Source organism: Oncorhynchus nerka, linkage group LG10, assembly GCF_034236695.1.
Source record: "Oncorhynchus nerka isolate Pitt River linkage group LG10, Oner_Uvic_2.0, whole genome shotgun sequence".
Lineage (NCBI taxonomy): Eukaryota > Metazoa > Chordata > Actinopteri > Salmoniformes > Salmonidae > Oncorhynchus > Oncorhynchus nerka.
Window position 1 is genome coordinate 21,919,132 of NC_088405.1, and position 12,947 is coordinate 21,932,078.

The 12,947-nt window shown below is 42.1% G+C and overlaps 1 protein-coding gene across 1 annotated transcript in view; it reads left to right on the forward strand.

Moving 5' to 3' along the window:
* LOC115135013 (spectrin beta chain, non-erythrocytic 1-like) overlaps window positions 1-12,947 on the forward strand; it is a 123,513-nt gene that overhangs the window by 30,466 nt on the left and 80,100 nt on the right. Inside the window, exon 2 of the mRNA XM_029669183.2 lies at window positions 461-658. Within this exon, the coding sequence (XP_029525043.2) occupies window positions 505-658 (154 nt within the window). The 5' untranslated portion in view covers window positions 461-504. The remainder of the gene's footprint in view (window positions 1-460; window positions 659-12,947) is intronic.

Here is a 12,947-nt window from a genome sequence, read left to right on the forward strand (position 1 = left end):
TAAAACATATTTTTGTATTTGGTGTTGTTGGACAGATTGTGTAAGACATTTGTCTAACTTTCTGTTTTATAGGTGCTCTGAAAGCCAGCTCATTGAGTTTAATGAGCCCGCTCAGTTTGTTCCATTTGCCAACAATGTAGAATTAAGCTTTTTAACAATGTTGGAGTAGTAACATTTAATCACCAGGAGGTGGTACTACAAACAAGCTTTACAAATTCACACAACTTGTCTGAAACATTAGGGGGAGATGACTTAATCTCTGATTAGTAAGAATCTCTATAACCAAAGCCATATCAGCATTGAAATTTACAATCTACTTTAAGGTGTTGAGATTAAAGACCAATGTTAGGATGTAGTAGGAAAAGCTATGTACATATGCTTGTCTTAACACACCATTGACTGATTTATGTAAAAACATCTGATAATTTTCCTAAACACGTCATGTCCTCTGTGTCCACAGGGCTTCATGTGAAGCGGCCGATGTGTGACAGTTGAAGGGTCAGGATGACGTCCGTAGCCGCCGATTTCGACCACATGGAGATCCAGCAGCAGCAGTATAGTAGCGACACAGTCAACAACCGCTGGGATGTTGATGAGTGGGACAACGAGAACAGCTCGGCCAGGCTGTTTGAACGCTCCCGCATCAAGGCCCTGGCAGGTAGGAACCAGAACTACAACACTACTGGATCCGAGGACCGTCTTACACATGGATATACTGTTTACATTGTCCTTTCCAGCACTGTTCCAGCAACTACTGTGAATACATAACCAGACAAATTCAGTACAGATTGGCTCGGCTCAGTAAGGTTCTACTCAGTAATGTGAAAAGCAACTCTGTCCCCTGTCTGGTCATAGACATACTAAACACTAGGGGACAGCACAGGCTCCAACTGGCACCGCACAAGCTGCTTCTATTCCATAAATGGGTTACAAATGTCAGATATACAGTATACTACTTTATCACGGTGTCAGGCTGGACTACTGCTATCCTTTGGCTACTGTTGAACCAATCTGATGAAGTTGCTGTGCAATATAGGTTTAAGCTGTATTCCTGCTTGTTAATTGGGATCGTTACTCTGTCATTGTGGTGAGTGTGACCACTGCTTCTTTGAGGATTGGTGGACACAGAGTTACAGAATAGCCGTTGGGGAGGAATAATTAATGACGTAAAATGAGGATTAACTCAGATCGAGAACTTGAACCCAATCTGATCTGTGATGTAGAGAAAATATATATATCATACAGGAAGTGGCCAAAGCCCTGTGTTGGAGATAAATTACACACAGATGAAGCATTGTAGCTAAAATGGCAATTGTAAAGCCATATCTTCCTGTCCTAGGACCTATGTGGCACTGTTGTGGTTTCAATATACCCTTATCTCTTAATGCTAACCAGAATTTTGGCTCACCCAGACTTTGAAGAGTCCACTTACTGTGCCTCCCTACAGTATACAGTGCCTTTGGAAAGTATTCAGACCTATAATTTTTCCACATTTTATTACTTTAGTCATACACTAAAATGTGATAATCTACACACAATACCCCATAATTACTAAGCAAAAAAGGGAAATATTACATTTACATAAGTATTCAGATTCTTTACTCAGTACTTTGAAGCACCTTTGGCACCGATTACAGCCTCGAGTCTTGGGGATGACGCTACAAGCTCGGCAGATCTGTATCTCCCATTCTTCTCTGCAGACCCTCAAGTTCTGTCAGGTTGGATGGGGAGCATTGTTGCAGTTATTTTCAGGTCTCTCCAGAGATTTTTGATCAGGTTCAAGTCCAGACTCTGGCTGGGCCACTCAAGGACATTCAGAGACTTGTCTCGAAGCCACTGCTGCATTGTCTTAGCTGTGTGATTAGGTTCGTTGTCCTGTTGGAAGGTGAGCCTTCGCCCCAGTCCGAGAACCTGCTCCAGAGCGCTCAGGACTTCATCAAGGATCTCTCTGTAATTTGCGCTGTTAATCTTTCCCTCGATCCTGACTAGTCTACCAGTCCCTGCCACTGAAAAACATCCCCACAGCATTATGCTGCCACCACCATGCTTCACCGTAGAGATGGTGCAAGGTTTCCTCCAGACTTGGCATTCCGGCCAATGAGTTCAATCTTGGTTTCATCAGACCAGAGAATCTTGTTTCTCATGATCGGAGAGTCCTTTAGGTGCCTTTTGGCAAACTCCAAGCAGGCTCTCATGTGCCTTTTTACTGAGGAGTGGCTTCCGTCTGGCCACTCGACCATAAAGACCTGATAGGTGGAGTGCTGCAGAGATGGTTGTCCTTCTGGAAGATTCTCCCATCTCCACAGAGGAACTCTAGAGCTCTGTCAGTGACCATCGGGTTCTTGGTCACCTCCCTAACCAAGGCCCTTCTCCACCGATTGCTCAGTTTGCCTGAGAGGCCAGCTCTAGGACGAGTCTTGGTGGTTCCCAACTTCTTCCATTTAAGAATGATGGAGGCCACTGTGTTAGTGACCTTTTAGTACTCTTCCCAAGATCTATGCCTCGACGCTCTAGGACAAGTCCTTCTACCTCATGACTTGGTTTTTGCTCTGACATGCACTGTCAACTGTGGGACCTTACATAGACAGGTGTGTGCCTTTCTAAATAATGTCCAATTAATTTAATTAATGGCAGGTGTGGTACAATCAAGTTGTAGGACATTCTCAAGGATGATCAATTGAAACAGGATGCACCGGAGCTCAATTTCAAGTCTCATGGCAAAGGGTCCGAATACTTATGTACAGTTGAAGTCGGAAGTTTACGTACACGTAGGTTGGAGTCATTTAATACTTGTTTTTCAACCACTCCACAAATGTCATGTTAACAAACTATAGTTTTGGCAAGTGTCTTAGTATATCTACTTTGTACATGACAAGTCATTTTTCCAACAATTGTTTAGACAGTGAAATAATCTATCACAAATCCAGTGGGGCTAAGTTGACTGCCTTTTAAACAGCTTGAAAAATTCCAGAAAATGATGTCATGGCTTTAGAAGCTTCTGTTAGGCTAATTGACATTTGAGTTAATTGTACCTGTGGATGTATTTCAAGACCTACCTTCAAACTCAGTGCCTCTTTTAGCTTGACATCACAGGGAAATCCAAATAAATCAGCCAGGACTTCATTTAAAAAAAAACTATTTAAGACCTCCAAGTCTGGTTCATCCTTGGGAGGAATTTCCAAACGACTGAAGGTACCACGTTCATCTGTACAAACAATAGTACGCAAGTATAAACACCATGGGACCACGCAGCCGTCATACCGCACAAGGAAGGAGACATTCTGTCTCCTAGAGATGAACATACTTTGGTGTGAAAAGTGCAGAACAACAACAAAGAACATTGTGAAGATACTTTTGTACCCATTTCCTCCAGTATCTATATCCACAGTAAAACGAGTTCTATATCGACATAACCTGAAAGGCCGCTCAGCAAGGAGGAAGCCACTGCTCCAAAACCGCCATTAAAAAAGCCAGACTACGGTTTGCAACTGCACATGGGGCCAACAATCGTACTTTTTGGAGAATGTCCTCTGGTCTGATGAAACAACAAAAATTGAACTGTTTGGCCATAATGACCATTATGTTTGGAGGAAAAGGAGGTTTGCAAGCTGATGAGAACCATCCCAACTGTGAAGCACGGGGGTGGCAGCATCATGTTGTGGGTGTGCGACGCTGCAGGAGGGACTGGTGCACTTCACAAAATAGATGGCATCATGAGGCTGGAACATTATGTAGATCTATTGAAGCAATATCTCAAGACAGTCAGGAAGTTAAAGCTTGGTTGCAAATAGGTCTTCCAAATGGACAATGACCCCAAGCATACTTCCAAAATAGCTTAAGGACAACAAAGTCTAGGTATTTGAGTGGCCATCACAAAGCCCTGATCTCAATCCTATAGACAATTTGTGGGCAGAACTGAAAGCGTGCACGGGCAAGGAGGCCTACAAACCTGACTCGGTTACACCAGCTCTATCAGGAGGAATGGGCCAAAATTCACCGAACTTACTGTGGGAAGCTTGTGGAAGGCTACCTGAAATTTTGACCCAGTTAAACAACTTAAAGGCAATGCTACCACATACTAAATGAGTGCATGTAAACTTCTGAACCACTGGGAATGTGATGAAAGAAATCAAATCTGAAATGAATCATTCTCTACTATTCTGACATTTCACTTCCTTTAAAATAAAGTGGTTATCCTAACTGACTGAAGACAGGGAATTTTTACTAGGATAAAATGTCAGGAATTGTGAAACTGATTTTTAAATGTATTTGGCTAAGGTGCATGTAAACTTTCAACTGTAAATAAGGTATTTCTGTTTTTGACTTTTAATAAATTCACAAACATTTCTACACTTGTTTTCACTTTGTCATTATGGGGTGTTGTGTGTAGATTGATAAACATTTATTTAATCAGTTTTAGAATAAGCCTGTAACGTAACAATGTGCAAAAAGTGAAAGGGCCTGAATACTGTCCCTGCTGAGATGTTCTACTCTTGCCACCCAGTAGCTGCAGACTTGTTTTGGGGGTTCCATGGTTTCCAGGCCAATATGCTAGTGTTCCACTTAATTAAATAATTCACCTTCCTCTTAAATATGCAGGAGGTGGTGGACTGCAGCACCACAATATGGGTCCTCCGGCTCTTCGTCTGTTGGCATTGTTGTAGGTATTTTGTTCATGATAATGGCTGTCTTGTTGTTGTGCCACATGTCCATATATCCTGCTTTTCTCTTATCCCCATGGATAAGCTTCTGTCACTGTCTGAGTTGTCTTTTGTAGACTATATATAGAATAATGTATAGCATCATTTGTATTGTTAGGTCTGAGTTTATCATGTTACGAAAGGTATTTTGGTAGAATTTCTGTCCCCCGTGTTGGGGTAGAATTTCTGTCCCCCGTGTTGGGGTAAAATTTCTGTCCCCCGTGTTCCAATTAAGCTGATCATCTGATATAAATGATTCATGTAATCGATACCAGCCGGATGCTTACTGCAGTAAAACCCCTTTCTCTCTGCTCAACCCTCTCTCTCTCTCTCTCTCTCTCTCTCCCCCACTCCCTCTGTGCATTTGTTGGTCAGATGTGAGCTTAGCATTGCAATGGCATTCTGCTCCTTTGGCGTCACTTGATGGAGGTGACATCACTCGCATGTGCATGCCCCTTTTTTCATCAGTTAGGCAGAACCAGTGTCTGGCTGCTTATGTCCGCAGTTTTAAATGGAATTTTGACCTTGAACCGTGGCCACTTAAATTGTTAGTTGTGGAGAGCTCACCAGTGTGGTGAAAAACATCTGTTTTATTGGCATTCTGAAGGGTAATTGTAACTTAAATGTGTTCCACATCACCTCATGTTGCCAACAAGTTCCAGTCAAGGTTAGATGTACAGTACATGGAGCACCCCACCACCACACTAAAACCATGCTGTTCAAGGATACAGGATGACTTTGGTGCCAGGTCTTGTGCTTGAACAGACTAACATGTCTGTATAAACCAACCAAATCTATGGTGTAAACTGATGCCCCTTCCTGATGCCAGGCTAGTTTTCTCCTGAAGAGTTCGTATGACCAGGTGTGGTTCACCTCCACAGGGTGTTCATATGATAGGGAAATCTAACACCACTTTGGGCCAACTCGACTGGTCCCCTTGGAAACAGATCTTTATCTCCTTAACCTATAGCGCTCTATAGTGTATGACACTTCAGTAAAAACCTTGTTTGTGTGGGCTTTCTTTCATACAATGCATGTTTTCATTGCTTACTAATAAATAAATAGGCATTTTTAAAAAGGTTGGATGCGTCTCGCTACTAATTTCTCAACAGCAGTCGACAGTTTTATTCTGGCTCCGAGGCTTTTAATGCACTTATGTTGTGTCAAATGGACAATGCTCCAATCCTCTCTAACCTGGCATGGTGTAATTTGATATGGAATATTTTCTTAAATTATGTCTAATCAGGCCCGGTCCTGGCTGGAATGCTTCCCTACACTAGACCAACACAATTGCCACCCTCCTATCCCCGCAAAGTAGAATAGTAGCCTAGGCTAAACAGTGTCACCTGCAATCCACTTTAATGAATTCCCATGTGGTAGCCATGCATTTCTGTTAATGCATGTATTAATTTGTCATTTTAAAATTCTCATCCTCTGAGTGGACAACCTGCTACACTTGTGAGAAACAAGTTTTGGTTTATTTCATGCCATTTACATGTTCCATATGAGCATGTTGTGTCTGGTTTCTCTGTCCTGTTAATGTTGGCGGAGTGCGCACGTCTGAACAAGTAAGTATAAAATATGTTTTTAATAAAAACATTTTTAAACATCCATTCAAATTATAATAGTTCCTCAGAGTCAAAAATAAACATCTCTCCCCCTCAATAATCAGCATCACTAATAAATAGTATATGCCATTTGAATGATTTCAGTTTCATCTTAGTAACTGTAGCATATCTCTCCCCTCCATACATTCATTGTCAATTCATTATCGTACAGCCCACTTTCGGAAAGCCTAAGATAGGCCTAGGTTTTTGAATACGTTTTAACCTCTGGAGTAGGCGGGACGCTGGCGTCCCACATGGCCAAAAGCCAGAGAATGCAGAGCGCCAAATTAAAAATAAATTTCTATAAAAATCACACTTTCATTAAATTACACATGCAAGATGGCAAATTAAAGCTACACTGGTTGTGAATCCAGCCAACATGTCAGATTTCAAAAAGGCTTTTCAGGAGAAAGCATAAGATGCTATTATCTGATGATGGCACAACGGTAAACAATGACAGTAGCATATTTTAACCCTGCAGGCGCGACACCAAAACGCAGAAATAAAATATAAATCATGCCTTACCTTTGACGAGCTTCTTTTGTTGGCACTCCTATGTCCCATAAACATCACAAATGGTCCTTTTTGTTCGATTTAATTCCGTCGACATATATCCAAAATGTCCATTTATTTGGTGTGTTTGATCCAGAAAAACACTGCTTCCAACTTACGCAACATCGCTACAAAATATCTCAAAGGTTACCTGTAAACTTTGCCTAAACATTTCAAACTACTTTTGTAATACAACTTTAGGTATTTCTAAACATATATAATCGATCAAATTGAAGACTGGATGATCTGTGTTCAATACAGGAGCAAAACAAACTGGCGCTACTTTTCTGGTTACGCGCCTCTATCAAAAGGTACACATGAAGTGACGTTCGTTCTGAGCTATGGTACTTCATTACACAAAGGAAAAACCTCGCCCAATTTCTACAAACTGGTGACATCCAGTGGAAGCGGTAGGAACTGCAGGAATGTCGATTTAGAATTCTGGATTCCCCATGAAAACCTATTGAAAAGGCTTTTAAAAAATCTGGTTTGTTCTCGGGGTTTCGCCTGTTAAATAAGTTCTGTTATACACAGTCATGATTCAAACAGTTTTATAAACTTCAGTGTTTTCTATCCAATACTAATAATAATATGCATATATTAGGATCTGGGACAGAGTAGGAGGCAGTTCAGTTTGGGCACGCTATTTATCCAAAAGTGAAAATGCTGCCCCCTACACCAAACAAGTTAAGGAAAGGAGAAATATTTGCTTGTTTGATATACGCTGGTGGCTTTGATTACGCGTGTTCTCAGAAAATGTTCTAAAGTAGCCTGTCTGAATTTATTCTGGTAAAAGGCCTGTTTTTCATTAGCTTTGGTTACCTTCTCATTACGGTGTCCTCTCGTTGAAGAACATATTCCACTGCCATTGAATGACCATAGCTGCAGGGTTTGGGACAATTTGCAAATATTTCGGGAAAAGTGGGTGAAAACTCATTGGTTTGTGCGTCAAGAGGATCTTTATTTTTTTTAAATAATGATCTGCAGAAAAGCCAACAGAAGAGGGCAAGGTAGGCAAATCTCTTTATTTTGACTCCGTTAATGTTGTCAGTACAAAAAATGCGACCGATTCCCTCCAATCTGGCAATTCTTAATTTGTTGATTTTAATATTTATAAGTAATAACATGTATAATAATGTCATGAGAATAACGAAGTGTAATGGCTTGTTTCAAATGGGTTGTTATTGAGAAGCATATCCATGTGTACAAACAATTGTGACCTCAAATTCCAAGACCGCCAGTCCTAGTATGAGCATACAGCCAAGATGTTTGTGTGTGTATATGTGAAGGTCTGTGAGGGGGTAAATAATGTCAATGAGAATCTTTGCAGCCTGGGACACAACCATTTGCTTGTTTCCAGTCAGTGTGTTTGTTTACACACTTCCCATTTGTGTGTATTGACCCATTTGGAACCTTGGCAGTATCCCTGCTGTTTCTGGAAATGTGGTTCTACTTCACCCTGAAGGGTCCAGGAATAACCAGCGCTGAGGTCACCGGAGTGGCTGCAGAGAGGAGCTCTTAAAAACGATCGCCACATTCTGCAAGGCCGGCCCAGCCGAGACGTGTGAATAATTCAAACCAGCCGTGACAGCGCCTCATCTGAAATACACTTTATTCTGCGGAGCATCCACCCCGTGCCCCCTAACATTCTCTGCATTCCAACATTTACACATTAAAACAGGAAGCCACCAGGTCAGTCTCCCCAGGTCTGAGGGGGGTATCGTTTCCCAAATATAAGAGAACGTCTGAAGTGGACTGTCTCTGGCTCTTTTAAAAAAAAGATGTTCATCAATCTCGCTGGTAGGAACTGAACTCTTAATGTCATTCTAATTTGACAGGGATGAAGCAGAGTACTCTTGTGAAATTCTCCACGATGGCTTTACAGGTTTGTGTCCGTAACGCATCAGTGAGGAGCCCAGTGAAGACCATTCCAGCAGGGCCAGGTGTCTTGGCAACCTGCAGACTTCATACCATCTGGACCTGTCATAGCTGTCCCCATTTAGCTACTAAAATATATTGTTTGGCCTATGGAGAGTAGGGCTGGGAATTGCCAGGGACCTCACGTTACAATATTATAGTGATACTTAGGTGCAGATATTGCGATTTTCACGATTTTATAAATGTATTGCTTTTCGAAACTGATTTGATTTTTTTATTGTGATTTGCTGTTACAAGAATATTGCGCACTCTTTGTCTGCTGCAGAGAGACTAGAGCATGAGAACGTGTTTTGATACTTCACGGAAATAAAAGTTGCTGAAATCATGTTGGCTCACTAGTTAAAAATAAAACTGAGAACAAGCTATAGGATGAAAAATACTGGAGTTTCGGTGCAGGTACAGCAAACTAACACTAGCGAAAGCTACCTAGCAAAAGAAAAAAGTTACTTTGAGTCAAAGTATCTATATAATATTGTGATAGGCAGCTATATATCCCCCCCCCATCACTAATGCAGAGTGCCTGTATTTTTGAGTTTCTTGTACAGATCTCTGGTGTACAAGCTTTAGGGTAATCAGAAAAGCAAAAGGATGGCTCTTATCGACTAACACCTCGGTTCATTGCCTTTTTAATGACTCATAATGAGTTTGTCGCAGCTTGTATGCCATTTGTTTCCCCTTTTGTCCTTGTGGATCACAGTACAATGGCTGGAGAGGCATGACTGTAGGGTAGCACATACCAGAGACAGTGGCTGTCAAGTGATATTTCACTGGTTCACTCTCCTGGCTGGAGGCTTATGACTAAAACCATATGGACCCCCCTCCCATCCCCATCCTCCTCCCTTTCTCAATAGAACAGAGGGGGGAAACTGAATCTTAAACCACAGGATGTTCTTTGACTCATTCAGAACATCCTCATGGGACATTGTTATAAGTAGTGAGCAGGGCCAGACTTAGTGATTTGGCAGAGGCCAGTCTGAGACCCTCCAGTCGCACCCCTCTTAAAAATGTGTCTGGGATTTATAGTGAAGACGTGTTATTTAACTGTAAAAATGTTTTACCTTTTAATCTGCCATGAACACAACCAGTCATGTTTTCATCAAATTTGTCTAACATTCACTTCAATAAAGTAGGTTACCTTTGCACGTTGATTAAAAATAATTCCAGCATCTGAACAGTGCACTGTGCATCCGCCAACTTTCCTTCAATTCGCAAGTGGGTGAAGCGATCTCGCATCCGAGCGAAACAACAGCGCCCCTCGGTCTTACTATATTTAGCCCATGTATCTGATGCTGTCTGGACAAAAATACTATGACAAGCCAATCTTTTTGTCCAGACAGCATCCGCTACGTGGCCTACATGTACATGTCCTTTGCCTCGGCGACATTGGCATATTATCAGCAGCACCTGTCTTTATTACTAAAGAAATGCATATTGTATCCCTCTAGAGTAAGTGCCCAGCACTGGGTTTCTATCAAGCTAACGGGTGGCAGGTAGGTCGCTGGTTCAAATCCCCAAAACGACTAGGTGAAGGATCTATGTGCCCGTGAGCAAGCCACTTAACCCAAATTGCTCGTGTAAGGTCGCTCTGGATAAGAGCGTCTCCTAAATGACTAAAATGTAACAAAGTATGGAATTGTTTTAAGCTGGTCATACCAAGGGTCATTTAGCTATTTTGATTTAGAATTTTAGTACCTTTGAAAATACACCTTTTAAACATTTGATAAAACATTGAATTTGGCCTTACTACTATTAGCCCATAGAAGTGCATTGAATAACTGATTCATAAATCAAATCAAATGTATGTATATAGCCCTTCGTACATCAGCTGATATCTCAGTGCTGTACAGAAACCTAGTCTAAAACTCCAAACAGCAAACAATGCAGGTGTAGAAGCACGGTGGCTAGGAAAAACTCCCTAGAAAGGCCAAAACCTAGAGGAACCAGGCTGACGGGTGGCCATTCCTCTTCTGGCTGTGCCCGGGTGGAGATTATAACAGAACATGACCAGCATGGTCAAATAATAATCACAGTAGTTGTTGAGGGTGCAACAAGTCAGCACCTCAGGAGTAATGTCAGTTGGCTTTTCATAGCCGATCATTGAGAGTATCTCTACCGCTCCTGCTGTCTCTAGAGTTGAAAACAGCAGGTCTGGGACAGGTAGCACGTCCGGTGAACAGGTCAGGGTTCCATAGCCGCAGGCAGAACAGTTGCAGCAGCAGCAAGGCCAAGTGGACTGGGGACAGCAAGGAGGCATCATGCCAGGTAGTCCTGAGGCATGGTCCTAGAGGTCAGATCCTCAGAATTAGAGCGAGCATACTTAAATTCACACAGGACACTGGATAAGACAGAAGTACTCCAGATATAACAGACTGACCCTAGCCCCCGACACAAACTACTGCAGCATAAATACTGGAGGCTTAGACGGGAGGGGTCAGGAGACACTGGCCCCATCCAGTGCTAGCACTGGAGTAATATGATAACATTTTGGGGTTCTAGTCAGGATTCTAGAAGCCATATTTACACTGAAGTTTATGTAGTGCTATATCTGGGTAGCCGGAAAGTAGAGCATTGCAGTAGTCTAACCTTGAAGTAACAAAAGCATGGATACATTTTTCAGCATTTTTGGACAGAATTTCAGATATTTGCAATGTGTAGATGGGGGGGAGCTGTCCTTAACAGTCTTGATATGTTCGTCAAAAGAGAGCTCAGGGTCCAGATTAACGCCGAGGTCCTCCAGTTTTATTTGAGACGACTGTACAACCATCAAGATTAATTGTCAGATTCAACAGAAGATCTCTTTATTTCTTGGGACCTAGAACAAGCATCTCTGTTTTGTCAGAGTTTAAAAGTAGAAAGTTTATAGTGGAATTGCCCTATTCACTTAGATTTTTCTGCCCTTTCGCGGGGTTGTAGAGCAAAACGGAGAACACCATAGTGTTTGTGAATCTCATATTTAGTGTGTAGCCTAAACGGACCGACTGCTCCTGATGTTTTCATGAAAAAGGTTTTCGTAATGTCTCCTGATCTGACAAACACCGCTGTAGCTCGGACACTTTCCACCGCATCCGCATCTGCGGTGGATGGTGTCTGAGCTAGAGGTGTGTTTGTCAGATCAGGAGACATTCCGAAAACCTGTTTTCTCACAAGTCTGGAGCGTCCGTGTCCATGCAAGCTTAAACAAGACTGATTTTGATGGATTTATTAACTATCGGGGGGGGGGTGACTCAAATGTTTATTTTTATTATGCCTAGCTTGATGTGAGCCCTGATGGTAAGTCCACCAGTGGTAGTGAGCCATTGCGTTTGAATGCATTAATTAGATAATATAGGAACGGTTTCAGATGAAGGTTATGGTATTTTAAATGAGGGAGTATTTAAGTTAAACAGTGGAGAGGGATGTTTTACTGAATGAATAGTGTGTTTGTGTGGAACAGAGGCTCTCAAGTTCGTGAGGAGGCCTTGTGATTAGTGCTCCGACCACGCAGGAAAATGGGGCAGCTCGTATAGAGGAGTTTTTCATTCGGTCCATACTGTTTTCCCTTCACATGCAGCTTTCTTTCACTTCAGTATTGACTAAAAACCACCTATCACTGCTCATGTTTACCTTGCTCCTTCAACTATCCCCATACATTTACCCAGGGGCGCAACTTTGGTTGTGGTCCTAAAGCACACCGTGCCTCGTTTTGTATCACATTCCAATGATAACTGGGTGGGACAAAAAATGGAATTTCAGAATGTGGGGGGGACATGTCGTCCCCAGTGAAAGTTGGGGCCCCTAAATTTACCTCACACACTCATTCCTCACCGCACAGAGATACCCCACTAACCCAACTTTCAATACACATAATATCCATTTAGTTGCCTGGTTACCCAACGTTGCATTGAATTCTACGTTGGGCATAAATGATCTTTTTGAATGAGGAAAGTTTCTTCTCGCGACCTCTACAAGCCATAATGTTAATATTTGAACGTACTTTAACGGTTGTCTGTGCGGTTGGTCCTTTTGGTGGTAGGAATGAGAAAGTACAATTGCCTCAACTTTTCAAACCACTGGTTGTGAGTTCAGATTTGTATCACCTGAAGCATGCACAGAACCATGTAAACACGTGCAGGAGATGGTCATGCGTCTCCTGCATGTATTTTCATCTTGT